Raw genomic sequence first — 16,796 nt, 5'->3', positions numbered from 1 at the left:
TTAGTCGGCTCTACGTTATCTTCCCACATTTAACACCATGTTATGAAACACCAAATGTTAGAAAAGTAATAGTTATAGCGGTTGCTTCTCAGCAGGCAATGGCAAACCTCCAAATGTATTTCTGCGAGTTCGGGACGATCTGTTAAAGGCTGCGACTCACCTTGTGGGCGACCCTCCTAAGACCCTTCAGAGAAATATATGTAAAGAGTGGATAATGAGAAACCTATGAATTTTTTGTCTTCCGGTCATCTAACGCATCATACTCGAATACACGTTGCCAGACGACCGGGTGTTAGGCTTTCTATAGGAAATCATTCGCTGGGTGAGCATACGCAAGTGAACATATTCAGAAAAATAAGTATTGAACGGGATGAGGATGCCCTTCAGGATTTCCACAAGTTGAAACAACTTTTGATGTGTGCTTATGTATTGACTTTCCCAGACTTTGATAAGCCTTTCAATATCAGTACCGATGCTTCGAACTTTGCTATTAGACTCAGAATGCAATGGGTAAAGATTTGTTTATAGGGTTTCTTTCTAGATTCTTAAACAAGGCAGAGGAAAACTATGCCATCAATAAGGATGAAATGTGGGCACTGAACAACTTGAATTCCTAATTATATGGTGCCAAGATGAAGTATATACACCGATCACCCACCCTTAACAACATCCATCCCCCAACCAATTTTCCTCCTCATCCATCCTCCTTTGCTCATCAAGGAGCTAAAAAAATTGTACAAGCCAACAAGGAAGAAGACATCCTGCAGCGTTAAAAAAGAGGAGCGGAAGCGTTCCATAATATAATGGCCACAGCGCTGGGAGCATTCAACAAAGGGTCGCTTGACCCATAACCTAATATCGGACATTGCGAAATGACTTGGTAGAAAGCACGGAGAGGTTGACTTTTATGTAACGTAATTGCTTAGCGGTCATGGATGTTTCAAGGAATATTTGCACCGCTTTCATTTAGAAAACGACCCTTTTTGTCCTGTCGCACTAGAAAGTGCAAGGTACGTTCTATTTATGTGCCTTGAGCTCTTCAAGGCCAACAAAAGTGAACCTCATAATCCAAATATGCGATAAGGTAGAAAAATGACTTGCTTTCAGCGTAGATGGCAAAAATGTTGCGTGAGGAGTAATGGGCCCGAAAGGCGGACTAAAGACAAGAACAACTGGCACAGCAAGCTGCTGAAAACGGCGATTAGCCGTCGCAATGTGAACACCGAAATGGTACGGGCACTAACATAGGCTGATGATTTGAGTTAACCTACTCAATAACGGCCTCCCGACGTATTACTTAAGGGCAAGGTTCCGGAAGGAGCAACCATTCGGACAAGAGGAGGTTTTAGTTCGGGTTAAACCAACACTGACGGCTACAATGGCTATCTAGGCTTTCGACGCTTTCTACCTACTACAAACAAAAACAAAACCTACTAAAGCAAAAAACCAACCTCCATCCGTTTCAGAGCCTGTCGCCAGCGCTACAGCTCCCGCAGGACCTGAAATCGATACGGTCACTCAAGGCACAATGCATTTAGCTAATGATGATAGTTCAGACCTCATCCTGCCCCTCTCAACGTATTTAGAAACCAAATTGTTTTCGAGGAGGAGAATCATCTGGTGCCTTCAACAGCCACATCAAGTGTATTGTAGATGCTACGTCACACTACCTGAACCAGATAGCACGGCACTGAAAGCCATTCTAACAGAATGTCTTAATTCAAACGTGATTGATAAGATGAAAACTCTTTATTTCCCAGCGATGGCCTGGCAGATTAGAGACTACGTTAAAGACATACCTGCATGTTAAATAAATAGGAACGTCTCGCCTGAACATTAATAGAAATAGTCCACTAAATTTTCGTCGAATTCAATAGATTTGCAAGGGTTTCGATAGCGATAGATATAACAAAACCGTGCACTCCGCCTCCAAATAGGAACCGACGGACGTCCTCAATGGAAATTTAAAAATCGTTTCCCAGGATTTGGTGAACTTTAGAGAAAAAACTATCGAGGACATTTAAGATTTGTTTGAGAAAGAGCAGGAGGTCAGCGAGTCGATGAGCTGTTTATTACCAATAAACAAAAGCTTGTATACAAGGAAACAACTGTTGCCGATAGCAATGGCCAAGATGCGAATTTCTCTCATCCCCATGGCAGCCGGTTCTACGTTACCGGAATGACTCGGGTTTTTCCCGACCAAGGGCTGCCGCCCCAGTATATTAGCCCTGTCTAGTGTGCCCCAATCTTACGTCACAGGAGCAACTCATCGCAGCCAGTTTGCTCCAAATACTTCTCTTCCGGGCTGGCGTCGAACCCAACCCCGGACCAGAGGTATTCTACTGCTGCATTTGCCACAAACGGCTCCACCCGAACTCCACCTCGGTTAGGTGTAACCAGTGCAACGGGTGGTGCCATCTTAAGACCTGCTCAGGCCTTAAGACACACAGGGAGTGGTCCACAAGGTATGTGGCCATGTGTTGCTCCCGCCCACAAGCGGCCCCTGCCTCTACGGCTAAACTGCCCTCAGCGCCAGCAAATCACACTGCCGCCACAAACAACACCTCAACGGTAAGGAGCCCCCACGAGCAACACAACTCCCTTTCAAACCCACAACCCTCCTGCTCCAGACGGTAGTTCCTCGGAACTTGACAACTGTCCAATGCAGTTCTTGCAGTGGCTGGTGCCATTTTCGGAGGTGCTTCGGCCTGCACACCACCCGTGAGTGGACACGCGACTACGTTGCCCCCTGCTGCAGAGCTCTGCACCCGCAACCGCCCCCAGTGGCGCGGCCACCAGCCAACATCAGGCCACACCCTTTGTTACGGAACGCACAGCAGCACCAACGCAGACAACATCACGCACCCCTTACCCCACGAGTTACGACAACCCTCCCGCGAAGCTTCAAGCTTCTGCAACTAAACTGCAACGGACTCACGAGCAAGATTGACGAAATAGTCGACTTCATGAGCCGGTATGGTATCAAGATAACGGTCCAAGAGACAAAACTGCATCCCTGATTACCAGGGACGGCTACAACGTGCATTGAAAGGACCGCGAGCGAGACAACGGTGGTGGCCTAGCGTTCATAGTCCACCATTCAGTGCAGTATCGTCTTATCGATGAAGGCATCGACCACAGGGACAGCACCTTAGAACGTCAAGGTATAGCTGTCCGGTCAGGCGATGCCGAGCTCGAAATATATAATATTTACATACCCCCTGTCACCTGCTGTCACCATCAGGGGAGAAAACCGATTGGTAGTAGGTGACTTTAATGCGCATCTCGATCTTTTTCATTCAAGCCTGCCAAATGATCGTAGGGCACAGCTATTGGCAGAGCAAATAGACGACTCGACGTTCAGCACTGTAAACGACGACGCCCCCACCAGGGTAGTGGGCAATTGTAGCAGCTCGCCTGACATCACAATTGCTAGCGCTGGTCTGATAAATAGCATCACCTGGCGACCTATGCTATCGCTTGCATCAAACCACTTGCCCATTATCATCTGGATCGAGAAACCTGCTGACTTTGCTTCGGCGGATCACCGGTCATACATTAACTTTAACAAAGCTGATTGGACCAGATTCGCGGAATTTACTGAGGACATCTTCGCAGCCCAACCCACTCCCACCGATGTGCGCGCAGGCGAACGCGCATTCCGCAAGGTGACCACAGCCGCCGCGGCTCGTTTCATACTCGCTGGACGGATCCGGGAATTACGTCCCAATTTCCCAGCTGAAGCAGCCGCTCTGGCGAACGAGCGTGATCGCCTACGCCAGGCCGATCCCGCGGACCCTGGTATAAAGGGCCTCAATTTGGAGATCCGGCAACTCGTCACCCAACACAAGCGGACCAAATGGGTAGAGCATCTGAAGTCCTGTAATTTCACTTCTGGTGTGAGCAAGCTCTGGTCCACCGTAAGGTCCCTGTCGAACCCGACGAAGCACAACGACAAGGTGGATATCACTTTCAACAGTCGTACTTCGTCGGATCCGAAGAGATGCGCGAGCTATTTTAGCCGGCAATTCATACTGCATCCTCTGGTCGACAGATCCAAACGTTGTGCCACCAGACGGTTGCACAAACTGCCAAACAACAGTGCACCGCTTACTTTCACCAACGACGAGGTTCAGGGGGCCATCAAACACATGAAACCATCTAAAGCCATTGGCCCTGACGGATTAAACATGCTGATGCTGAAGAAGCTGGGTCCTTTGGGAGTAGAATTTCTCACCAAGGTCTTCAACCTGTCCATGGCCACTCTCATCATTCCTGGTAAGTGGAAATTAGGGAGAGTGGTCCCACTACTGAAACCTGGGAAACCCGCCAACCAAGGGGAGTCTTATCGTCCGATAACTCTCCTTTCCCCAATAGTGAAGACGCTTGAAGCCCTTCTACTCCCACTCCTCACAGAACACCTGACTCCAGCCTCACACCAGCATGGTTTCTGAAGAGTGCACAGCACCACCACGGCATTCACCGTCATAAACACCCAGGTAAACCGTGGACTAAACCAAAACCGCCCCTGCGAGAGGACTGTCCTAGTAGCGTTGGACCTACAAAAGGCTTTCGATACAGTCAGCCACGCCACGCTTCTAGATGACATTTTACAGTCGACACTCCCGCCAGGGCTGAAGAGGTGGACCGCGAACTACCTGAGTGGTCGTCACTCGTCGGTAATATTTCGAGACCAAACTTCAAAACAGAGAAAAATAAAGCAAGGAGTACCGCAGGGTGGTGTCCATTCACCCTTGCTTTTTAATTTCTATATTTCGAAACTCCCCCAGTCACCAGAGGGGGTCTCACTGGTCTCATACGCCGACGACTGCAGGATAATGGCGTCGGGCAATGACATTGATGACCTATGCGCCAAAGTAAACGACTACCTCGCCCGCCTTTCTCGCTTCTTCACTGCGAGAAACTTAAAATTTTCTCCCACTAAATCTACGGCGACTCTTTTTACCACCTGGACAAAGGAGGTCAAGCTGCAACTGCAGGTGCACGTCGACGATACCCCAATACCGACGGTAAATAACCCAAGAATATTGGGAGTCACCTTTGACAGCTTGCTCTCCTTCTCAGCGCACACAACCGCTATTGCAACGAGAGTACAGAATCGCAACAAGGTCCTCAAGTCGCTTGCCGGCAGCACTTGGGGCAAAGATAAAGAAATGTTGCTGTCGACTTTCAAAGCAATAGGCCGACCGGTTCTAAACTATGCTGCGCCTGTTTGGTCGCCTGGAACCAGTGATACGCACTGGACGAAGCTGCAGACCTGTCAAAATACTGCTATTAGGACCGCGACAGGATGTCTCCTGATGTCCCCAATCCAACACCTGCACGACGAGGCTCACATGCTCCCTGTAAAAGAGCACAACAAAATGCTCGGCAAGCAGTTTCTGCTAGGGTGTTACCGCAGGCCTCACCCATGCAGACACCTGCCTCTGCCTGAGCCACCTCCCAGGCACATCAGGAGACATCTCCTTAAATAAATAAATAAATAAATAAATAAATAATTACGTTGACGAGATCCAGGAAAAAACTGACAGATCACTCCAGGATCAGACAGTGTACAGACAGGCCATAAACGACATTCATCGGGCGACCCTTACCACCTTCTTAAGCTCCCGACCCCCGAATGCCGTTATCGGAGTCCAACCACCACATATCGCAGACGAAGAGCTCCAGCTTCCCGCGTAACTTTGGCACAATTACGTTCTGGATACTGTAGCAGGTTAAACTCCTACCTATCCAGAATTGACCCCGACATACCAAACATATGTCCGGCATGTGAAGGCACCCCGCACGACACTAACCACCTTTTCACATGCCCTATAAAACCCACTCATCTAACACCTCTCTCCCTCTGGACCCAACCCGTCGAAACAGCTAGTTTCCTGGGCCTACCGTTAGATGAGCTAGACGAAGACGACCGGTAACTACACTACACTGACAGGGCGAAGATATTGCTACAACAACAACAACAACAGGCGAATTTCTCTCGCATAGATTCTTGAGCCCGAGGGATTTGTTTGGATTTGATTAAGTCATATTGGTTCAATACCAGTTAATTCGGTGGTCGGAGTGACGACTATGAAAGTGGTTCAACTCCATCAGGAGGACTAAGGTTTTAATTGACTCGTGTCATGAGTAGGCCATTTGCAATTATTAACTCTTATAGCTAAAAGGGAATAACGCGAGCCTTTCTATGTCATCTGAGTTGAAGCTGGTATTCCGATGAAAAGTAATGACTAAAAAAAACCAAATCACAAATTGAGCATTAAAAATCTTAAAATGAATAAAGCTGGGCGGGAGCTAGACAACAAGAGCAAGCTTATAAATAGAACTAATCGCGCTTTAGTTGGATTAAAATCAAAAATGAAAATAAGAAAACTTCAAATGTGCGTGCATCAAAGTGGCTGGCACACTTTGCATTATTACTTAATTGCTTGATATGTCTTCTAAAAGATACAGGTTTTATTGAAGTAAAATATGCATTTATGTAACTTTTAATATTATTTTATTTCATATGTTGTTTTATCGTAATCAAAAAGTATTGACTTCCGAAGAAATTTATATAATTACAAATACAAATACGGGAAATCTCGCACAGTAAATAAAAACAACTTAACTAATTATATCAAATAGACCTAACCTCGCAATACTTAATTAACTAAAGTATGTATAATATCTCAATAAAGTAAACAAATAAAAACAAAAAGGCGCACTAATATCAGGGACCAAAACTAGCAATTATCTCGAATTTACAAATTGAAAACCTTAGAGTTAGGCTCAATGACAGCCCTGAGGAGAAGTATTGGGAGCAGTCTTGCTTCATGACGCTGAACCAGTGACGATAAACGAGGGGTGAGGTTGAGCGCACTGGACAGGGCTAGTTTTCTGGGACGGCTGCCCTTGGTCCGGAAAAACCCGATACTCCATTGGGAATGAAATAAAGTTTCACAATGAACACAATTAAACATGATTTAATGATAAAAAAAACAATATTTCCCACAAATAAGGAGTCTTGAAGTTGAACAGTTGTATGATAAGGAGAATGATGTCGATGAATCTATAAAATGTGATAAAGATCCAGACTCTGAGACAATTGACATCTCGACAGGTTAAGTTTAATATGTTGTTGTTGTTGTAGCAGTACCTTTGCCCTGTCAGTACTGCTAAGTTTAATATCAACCGGTACGATTATAACTCGTCAAATGTTGAGTTTGATACAACCCGAAATTATAAATCATCAGAGATTCGAGAGTTGTTATCATCAATATTGAAGTTTACTAGTTCTAACCGGGAATTTCGCTTGTCCACAACAAAAAATTCACTCAGAGTTGATCGGGTTGAAAAAGTGTAATGAAAGAGTATCATCACCTTCTAATATAAAACAGAAATTCACTACCCGGCAATCTGATCACACTGCTGGAGAGTGGTATTTAAGATATATCAAATTTGAAAAGGGATTTATCAACATTCAAAATGAAAAGAGGGCAATTAACTCCGCAACTCCTAGGTTTATAAAGAAAGAAGTATTTGTTTTTTTTTTTGTAGCAGTTTAAATTGTTCCTCTTACATAACAGTTATCAGGCAACAGAAAAATAAACGTTGGAACATGTTGGAACTGCTATTTAGCAATGTTTTTGCATACAACTCAAAACCGTTATGTCCCTGACTAAAATTTCTATTTTAAATGACAAACAGTTCTAATTGCACTTACAGCAATCAATACAACAAAAGGTTGAAAATCAAAAATGTATGTGTGTGGACTAAATCAATCTCTAATTATACTCTGAGCTTATATAAGTCATTTAATTTAGATGAGTTTGCTAATGAAAATAGTCCTTAGTTTTATATACCTCAACCTACTTACAGAAAAACTAATTCTTTGTGATTTCGTTTTCAATAAATACAACTTTACTTGGTATTATTTCTTAATAATCATTATCAGCTCTGTTTGAGTTCAGACGTCGTCGAAGAGACCACGTGGTGGTGAGCCTATACGTCTTTCTGTAGCATCGCCATAGTCATCGAGGCTTCCCGCCGTATTGCCAAGGTGATCTGTGGTGCCTTTAAAACCTATCTCCACATTCGTACTCACCCCAAAGCGTTCGTTGATCTCTTCTGATAGACTGCGCGGCACTCCCAAAGTTGGAGCACGATTGTTTGACGACGAAACAGTTGCATAGCTAAAACTCTCTCCATCACCCAACAGCCCATCTGTTGGTGAACGTAAGTGGCCAACGGCGCCGACTTGCGTGCCAACACCCCCTATGTTACGATATTTTGCAATGTAGTCGTTTGTCACAGATGTGGGATCCCTCCGCCGCGACATGGCATCCTCGGCGCGCTGCCTACGACGTTTCTCCCGTGCAATCAGATCTTTGCCTTCTTGCACCAACTCAGTGGCAATAGTTTCGTTCTGAAGGAATTGTTGGAAGCCCATGGCATTCAATGCTCGACTTCCCAAGCTAAACCAAGTAGCCAGACAGAAAGCTAGCATACACATGGGAAAGTAAATATTAAAGCCATCCGAGATAATGCCCAAAACGTCCATATGACCCATTATTTGGGTATAATATGTTTCGAGAATGCGCTAAAAAGAAACTATAAATAACGGTTTTGCACAAATTTCAAGTACAACTTACCTCTTTGATTATATGTGAATCCATATGTATCAGTCCGAGAAAATTTAGACACATCGGAGGTGTCAGTCGACATAATAACATACCACTAAAAATTAAACTATGCTCATTTGTCTGATGATGAGGAGCCAGGTAATAAAGATTTAGGAAACGTATACGGAGAATCGTAGAGTAAGTGCAATAAAAGAGATAGCAAAGCACGATCATTGAAAATAGCTCAATAGTGAAAAAGTCGTAGCTATACTTGGCCATATTAATCACATTTGCGAAAATGGAGAGCACTGGTCGTCGGTTGAAAAATGTAAGCTCACTCCATACGACCATAAATGACATAATCGCAGTTAACACGCAAAGAACCTTTAAAAATGGTGCTTTGCATAAACACTCCCAATACCAGTGCAGTGTTGGGCTGTAGAGAGCACTACCTAATGGTGTCTTAGGAGACGGGAACTCGGTTTTGAATCGTCGATCAGCCGAGTGCATATTGCGTGATACATCTTCCAGATGCAGAACAGTTTGCACTTGCACGCTCCAAAGAGATTCGCTACGTTGTAAGGTCTGTAATGATTTTATTACTTGTTTATGGATGCGCACCAAAGCCCTCTCAGAAGGAACAATCGTGGAGGTGCCCCCATTTCCACCACCTCGTGAGTAGTTGCGTACAGCGCGTTCCAGTAGCTCAGTTGGTACTTTTCGTAATATGGTTTCCACACAGGGACGTAATTCGTGATTGTTAGGAACAGCGCGACTTATACCCTGCAAGGATTCGAGAACATCGTCTACATTCTCCTCAGCTTCTGCCTTGTCTGAACTGAGTTTGGCAGCTTTAAAATATGCATACTGTAAGGTGAAGCCAGGCTTTGCATTATTCCACAGTGAACGTGGCACTTCAACAAGCGCGTACCCTAATTAAAAAAATGCCAATTTATAATATGCATAACAACCAAGGGCGTAAAACAAGACAAGAAAATTATAGAAGAGACAAATATTTACATAAAAAAAATGCATACCTAGTAGTAACACCAGCAGAAACAACCCCCAGGTGTTTGATGCCGAAGATGCTATAGCTTTGAGCTTCTGCCAATCTAAAGAGACTCCTTTCGCTGCTATGTATATCAGCAAAATCCCACAAATGAACAGATAAGAGCTGTAATATATGGCATTCTCAACAAGCGCAGATTTAAGTTTGCCTTTAATGGTGAAATCACCAGCCTTTAAATAGGACTGCATCAAAGGCATAATTAACCAGGTAAGGAATTGTGAGGTCCAATAGATTATGCGCCACAAATTTGGAAAAACAGAATCGGGAATCATGCCCCAGGGTGCTTGGCACTCAGTGCCCGCAACCGGAATAATTTCAATGTGCGAACTGTTGAAGTTTGTAGTTGTGAAAGACATCCCGATATCGTTATGCTCCTGTAAGCATTGCCTGTACAGAGTCTAAAAACGAGAAATATAGAAATCGGCTCAAGAAAACAGAATATTTCTGTACTTACATTTGTGACATCAAATGGGATTGTGAACACTATTAGAAAGGAAAAGCACCATGCCATTAGTACAGATAACGTGACCATAATATGTTGACGAGGAATGTTGCCATAACGATAGAGTGAAATACCGGCCAATAGTAAAGCGGCCACAATCGCAAATGTTAGCAAATGCGCCATGTTAGTGATAAGTACTTAGGATTTTCTTTGACAAATTGGCTTAACGGAACGGTGATATCTTTGCAATATTGTTTGAATTATATTCAAGGCGTAGGTTTCTTTATCCAATGCTCCAATATCTACTAGAGCAATAAATTTATTTATACAGCTTTTCGGGAGTTTTTCGCATCTGTAGCGGTCTTTAAGCGTTTCTCTTGTAACTGTCGCGATGCTTGACGCTGCATTTCCTCTAAGCGTTCCAATGCCTCTGTTTTCAAGGGTATTAAATGTGGTTTGCAGAAAATTAATTCAGTTTTATGCTCGAAAAATAATTTTCCGGTTGTTGGTTCAATTAAATCGATTTTGCCGAGGATATCGATTTCTTCAGACGACATAATAAATTTTACCGCTGTTCTGCGCTGGCAAAACAAAGCTTTTTTTAGCTGATATCACTACAAACATACGAATTCCACAAAAACTCCCTTCACTTAAAACGTAAGATTGAATATAATTTTAATCCAAATGCTATTACTGCAACATAATAAGATAGGTATCTGAATGTATTTCTATGCATTCATATGTACAGAGAACAGAGAACGTTAATGTATAGAGAAGTCTCACGAGCTACGAATAATGTGAATTGTCAAAAATGAAGTGAAATCGCGAAGACTTTTTCACCTCGCTCAACTCGACAGCGGGGAACTTCTTAACAGAGCTGATTACAGTGAATTATGTACAAGTACATTGGCTCTGCTCAGTTTTTGGTTTCTGTATGAAATCAAATTGACGAATGCCGACGGCATTTTGCAAGGGACTTGCTTGTGCATTTCTATGTTCCCTTGACAAACGAAAATTTATTCAATTTATATTTTCAAACAAACTTAAGTAACTTTAATATTTGTTGATTTAATTTAAGGGGTTACATGGGTTTCGTCGGGTAAAAAAAGGCCTATTTTCAATATTTTTTTTTTTATGTAAAAAATTATTTATTTAATTCACACTTTTTTCTGTCTTATAGATACATATTTAAAGAATAATTTCTGAAATTTTCAAAAAAAAAAAAAAAATTAAAGCTGCTCCATTGTGACGTCATTTCCGCTGACCCCTCGAAAAAGGTGCGTCCGCGTTGTCAGCATAACTCCTGACAGGTTCATCAAAAATGGAAAAAAAAATAAGTGTTTTAGTTAAGACCATAAACTCGTAAGACCATAAACTCGACTTTGAAAACACGGTTCCGAGAAAAACGCGTTTAAAGTTTTGAGTAACAATAAAAGTGGCTTGGAGCGCACACATTCCAAAGGCTGTATCTCCGAATTTTTTATTCCGATCGACTTGAAAATTTAGGATAATATTCCTGAGATGTTGTAGAAATTAATAAGCAAAAAAAAATAAATCGATTTTTTGAACCAACGAAACGCATGTAACCCCTTAAAAAGAAGAATTTAAACAAAATACATTATAAAACGACCCCACATTTAGGTGTGTGCGTTTTAGTAAATTTAAAACATCATAGAAATTAGATGAAAATTTTGACTACTTTTTTTAAGTCGAAATTAATTTTAGACGATAATTCATAGAGCATACAAGTGATTTGGTATATTGATGTACATATATATATGTATATCAATATATACATACATATGCATATTATATTAGTTATGTTTGTGCAAAAGTTCAATTGCATCTTCAATTCTTATAGTGTTACATTGTATGTGCATACGCACTGCAGCAAGCATCAGAAAACTTCAAAAAAAACCTACAGTAGACTCGCGGTTGAGGGAACCCCCGATTGAGGGAACTACTCGGTTGAGGGGACCACAAAAATTCTTTCATTGAGTACTCTGTAGAGGGAACCTTCAATCTAATAAGTACCGAGTAGAAGGAACCTCAAAATTTTTATGCAATTTCAGTTATTTTACAGTTATGTTAGAAAGCGTATATGATTGGTATATACATATACATATATGTATATTGTGTACATTGTCCAGTGTAAAGCTATTTAGTTCGGTTCAGTGCGTTGAAACAATTGTGCGAAATAAGATAGTGATTTACTTTTGCTAGTTAACTATGAAAGCGAAAAGGTTTTTACCCCTCAAAACAAAATATGAAATTATACAAAAGCTCGATAAAGGGTTTACATTAAAATCATTGGCTTATCAATATGGTGTTACCAAATCGACCATATCACGTATAAAAAATGGCAAAAGAAAGATTTTAAAAGCATCGACAGCGTGCAGCATTAAACGGAAGTCTCTGAAGAAGGGTGAGTTTGCTAATATGGAAACTAAGCTATATAAATGGTTCATCACTCAAAGAAGTCGATATATTCCAATATCTGGAAACCTTATTAAAGAAAAGGCTAAAGAACTCCATGCAAAAATTTATGGAAATGGAAGTGGCTTTAACGCAAGTTCGGGCTGGCTAAATGGATTCAAGGCTAGATTTGGAATTAGATTGTTGAAAATTTGCGGTGAAAAACTGTCTTCTGATCAAGAAGCAGTGCCAGTATTCAAGGCAAAGTTTTGGCGACTAAAAAATGATTTACAGTTGGATGAAGACCAGATTTACAATGCTGACGAAACTGGATTATTTTGGAAATTACTGCCAGACAAAACATACGTTAGCTCAAATGAAAAAAATGCGTGCGGAAGAAAAAGTGAAAAGGCGCGAGTCACAGTTTTAGTGTGCACTAATGCAACTGGCAAACACAAATTAAAGCCATTAGTAATAGGTCAACCCAAAAAACCACGATCATTCAGAAATTTTCAGCTTCCGTTGAACTACAGGTGCTCAAAAAGAGCATGGATGACTGCGGACATTTTCGAAGAATGGTTCCACAATTCCTTTGTACCAGAGGTAAATTAAATTATTAAACCATAACATAGTAGATAATAAATTGAACTAAATAAATTTTTTTTTGTTTTTTAGGTTACCACATTCCTAATACACGAGGGTCTACCAGTCAAAGCTGTTTTGATCTTAGATAATGCACCGTACCATCCAAAAGTTATTAAAAACAGAATGTGGTTCAATTTTCGTTTTATATATGCCACCAAATGTAACACCCCTTCTCCAGCCGATGGACCAGAATGTAATAAGGTTAACCAAGTTGCACTATAGAACAAATTTATTAAAATCAGCTATTGGTAAAGACGAAATAGCCGACTTTTTAAAAAAAATTACTTTGAAAGATGCCATTTGCCTTTTGACCCAAGCATGGCAAAAAGTCGATGCCGACGTTATTAAAAAATGTTGGTGTCCATTACTTGACTATAAACATCCGATAGGCAATGACGAGTGCATCGAGGATGATGTGCCTCTCAGTGTTTTAAGACAGCAGATAGTTGCACAACAACATTCCGAATTTGAAGAATTACTCAATTTAACTGAAACTGCATTTCCACAGGTAAAAAACACAATCATTACAGTTATACGTGCACTTAACATGCCATAATTTTTTTATTTCAGTCAAACCTAAGTGTCAACGAACTAAGAATATGGACAGGAATAGATGACAATTGCGCTAATGGTACTGAAGGCGTTATCGATGATGTTAATCAACCTGTTGAGGCATCTGATGAGGATGAGGATGAGCATGACGAAATAAACGGCGACAAGTGTACAATAGAGGCAGCTGAAGCCATTAAAATTTTTGACAAAGCAATCCATTGGACTGAACACAATACCAACTCGCTCGAACACATCATTTTTCTGAACAATATCAGGGATATTGCAGTGAAAAAATCACTGGAAGCTAAGAAAAAGCAAAGTACTATATTGGACTTCTTTAAATAATATGTTTTTATTACATGAAATAAATACACTCACTGCACAAACTATGTACCTCTACCTTACATACAACAGTATTAATAAAATATTTATAATCCGCCCACTTCTGTACATGTATAATTTTAATCTCAATTGAAGGGAAAGTCTGGATTGAGGGGAATAGCCTGTGCACGAATTAGTTCCCTCAACCCCGAGTCTACTGTATTTGCATATATGGGACAACTAAGTTCAATTGCATCTTTAATAAATATAGTGTTAGACGCATATGTATGCACTGAAGCAACCATGGCCTACCTCACGAGCGTGACCTTATGTACATACATATATATTTCATGCAATAATTAGGGAGTAAATATCCGAATGATCGAATCCCTGCCTAACAAATGCTAAAACAATTCTCTTCTGCATATGCATCTACATACATATTTGCATGTGCGTATATGCACACTTGATGCCCTAGCCTATGTACGTACATATTTGTATTTTGAACTTCCAGCAAAACAATGCTTATTTGCATACACATATGCATGTAAATACAACCGCACACACGGGTCACTCACTTTATTCCTGTAAATGCGTATGTCGTTCAAAACTAAAATTCTAATCCTAGCGACTACAAGAACAAAATGTATTAACCCTCGAGAACACGCGCCTCGTAAGATAGCACGGATTCTCGCGCATGAGCATTTTGCTCACTTCATGTAAGAATGTAACTTTTTAATGGATTACGATTTTTAAACATTTCATTTTTAACATAGTTATAATACCAAGTCATTTTTTTGCAATTATGTGTTTATTTAAGAATATCACACTGTAAAATTATATAAATTCATTCAATCAAGACATAACCAAAAATTTTATATTCATACTTTAGTATATTAAGAAAAAAACTCCTTGTGACAAAATAAATAAATAAAAGACAAAAATCAGTCTTCGGTAAGATTGACATTAACGTCTGTTTTTACTCCTGGGGCAAAGCTCGCAAAAGTCAGGTTGTAGGTGTTGGCTTTCAGGTTCTTTTGCTGGTACAATGCGATCCATAGAATTTCTTAAATCACAGGTAAAGTTTTTATGGCCTGCCGATTAGAAATATGTGGCTTTATTAGCTCCAGAGCAATTTCCTTTAGAAACGTCCTCCTCTGGGTTAAATTGCCTGTATTTGATTTGTAAATAATTTGTGCGTGTATGCCAGTAATGTCAATAAGCGTGAAAAAGAGCCGCATTGGCCACCTGCAGGTTATCCTGGAAACTAAATATGTGCCTTTCGTTTGATCAACAGTGTCTACACCCCCTTTCGTCTGGTTGTAAAAGGTTATTACTTCGGGTTTGTTCTCAGATGTTTCATCATTAGCTTGGCCATCGGCATGAAGTCATGATAGCATAAGTACAACTTTTTTCGTTTTTTTCACTGGAACGTAAGAGACAAGAACCTTGTTTTCGGCAAATGCAGTCATTGTATGTGGTTGCGACCTTCCTTTTGCTGAAATACATTGAGGTGGAATTTCCTTTTTATTTTTTCTTATTGTACCCACATTGGTCGTTTCTATATTGTTTGTATAGTTCATCTGCTAAAGGTATTGAAGTAAAATAATTATCCATGGTAATGTTTCTGCCACTATTCAAAATTGGGGCAGCAACCCTTTTCACAACTCGAGGTTTTCAACAAAAAAGATAAATCAAGAAATACTTACATTGTTTCTCGCGCAATGAGCAAAATGCCGCTCTCAAAAATCAACCGGCTACCTACACGTCCGATCGTGCACTAATCGAAAGAAATGCTCCTCAAAGTACGAAGCACAACTACTAGCGAAGGTACTCATCACAATTAGTGCCAGAAATACATAGAACATAAAAATTTCGCGAAATGAAAAATTGCTTGAGCAAAATGCTCATAGCGCGTGTTCTCGAGGGTTAATAAGCGCAACCGTAACGGCCATCATTCTAGTTGCCATGGTGCTGAACAGCCTAAAATAGTCGCGGCGGCGCCGAACAGTTTCAACAAAAACTCATCATCAAAAGATTCATTGATAAATTCGAGCTCATATTTCTGCGAGCAAAGTACTTTCCTTCATAAAACGATCTGCCCATACGCCAATTTTCTCGACCAGTCGAAAATAGTCAATATTGGAATATTTCGCGTTGAATTATTTGCCAATATTTGGTAAATCTTGAATTTTTGTCAATGTTCTCTGGAATACCCCTCAAAATTCCATGCGTTCCCGTCATTGAGACTTCTCTATACATAAACGTTCTCTGCGAACAATGCTTGCAAATCATTGAATTTTATTATAAAAATGCGTGTTCTGTTAAGAAAGTTTATCGCGCGCTTCTTTAATTTTATGGTCAGTTTATTCGAACCACTGAAGCGACTATTCGAGCTATTGTGACTAAATCTAGAACCAAATTTACATTATTGGACATCAAACCACCAACACGCTTCCGTAGAGTGCGAACTGAAGAAAATATCGCAGCTGTATCGGCCACTGTTAATGATGACCATCAATTATCAATTCGTCGCCGTTCGCAGCAATTGGGCCTCTGTTACTCAACAACGTGGAAAATTTTGCGAATGGATTTAGGTGTAAATCAAAGAATTGAAGCCGAAAGACCTACCGCAACGCAAAATTTTTGGTGAATGGGCTCTTGGAAAGTTGGCCGAAGATCCACTTTTTTATCAAAAAATTGTGCTCAGCAACGTAGCTCATTT

At 41.0% G+C, this 16,796-nt stretch overlaps 2 protein-coding genes and 1 pseudogene across 2 annotated transcripts; 1 reads left to right on the top strand and 2 right to left on the bottom strand.

Moving 5' to 3' along the window:
• Positions 1 to 7,198: 7,198 nt before the first annotated feature.
• LOC129243933 (LMBR1 domain-containing protein 2 homolog) lies at positions 7,199 to 10,329 on the bottom strand. The gene is made up of 4 exons (XM_054881415.1): positions 10,151 to 10,329; positions 9,665 to 10,094; positions 8,658 to 9,559; positions 7,199 to 8,605 (listed from the first exon to the last, which is right to left on the bottom strand). Exons 1-4 carry the CDS (start codon positions 10,319 to 10,321, stop codon positions 7,973 to 7,975), a joined length of 2,136 nt encoding a protein of 711 aa, XP_054737390.1. The 5' UTR covers positions 10,322 to 10,329; the 3' UTR covers positions 7,199 to 7,972.
• Positions 10,330 to 10,456: 127 nt separating this feature from the next.
• Positions 10,457 to 10,879, bottom strand: LOC129243941 (BBSome-interacting protein 1). The gene has a single exon (XM_054881426.1). It carries the CDS (start codon positions 10,693 to 10,695, stop codon positions 10,462 to 10,464), a length of 234 nt encoding a protein of 77 aa, XP_054737401.1. The 5' UTR covers positions 10,696 to 10,879; the 3' UTR covers positions 10,457 to 10,461.
• A 1,698-nt stretch (positions 10,880 to 12,577) lies between these two features.
• Positions 12,578 to 14,095, top strand: LOC129238949 (jerky protein homolog-like; annotated as a pseudogene).
• Positions 14,096 to 16,796: the final 2,701 nt, after the last annotated feature.

This window comes from Anastrepha obliqua, chromosome 1 (genome assembly GCF_027943255.1).
Source record: "Anastrepha obliqua isolate idAnaObli1 chromosome 1, idAnaObli1_1.0, whole genome shotgun sequence".
Classification (NCBI taxonomy): Eukaryota; Metazoa; Arthropoda; class Insecta; order Diptera; family Tephritidae; genus Anastrepha; species Anastrepha obliqua.
The sequence above is the reverse complement of the archived record's forward strand: the minus strand, read 5'-3'. Positions and strand labels throughout refer to the sequence as shown.

Coding starts and splice junctions, on each gene's coding strand:
- LOC129243933 (XM_054881415.1), bottom strand. CDS start 10,321: ATGGCGCATTTGCTAACATTTGCGATTGTGGCCGCTTTACTATTGGCC. Junction 10,095..10,150: donor TCCCATTTGATGTCACAAAT/GTAAGTACAGAA, acceptor TCTCGTTTTTAG/ACTCTGTACAGGCAATGCTT. Junction 8,606..8,657: donor ATTCACATATAATCAAAGAG/GTAAGTTGTACT, acceptor GTTTCTTTTTAG/CGCATTCTCGAAACATATTA.
- LOC129243941 (XM_054881426.1), bottom strand. CDS start 10,695: ATGTCGTCTGAAGAAATCGATATCCTCGGCAAAATCGATTTAATTGAA.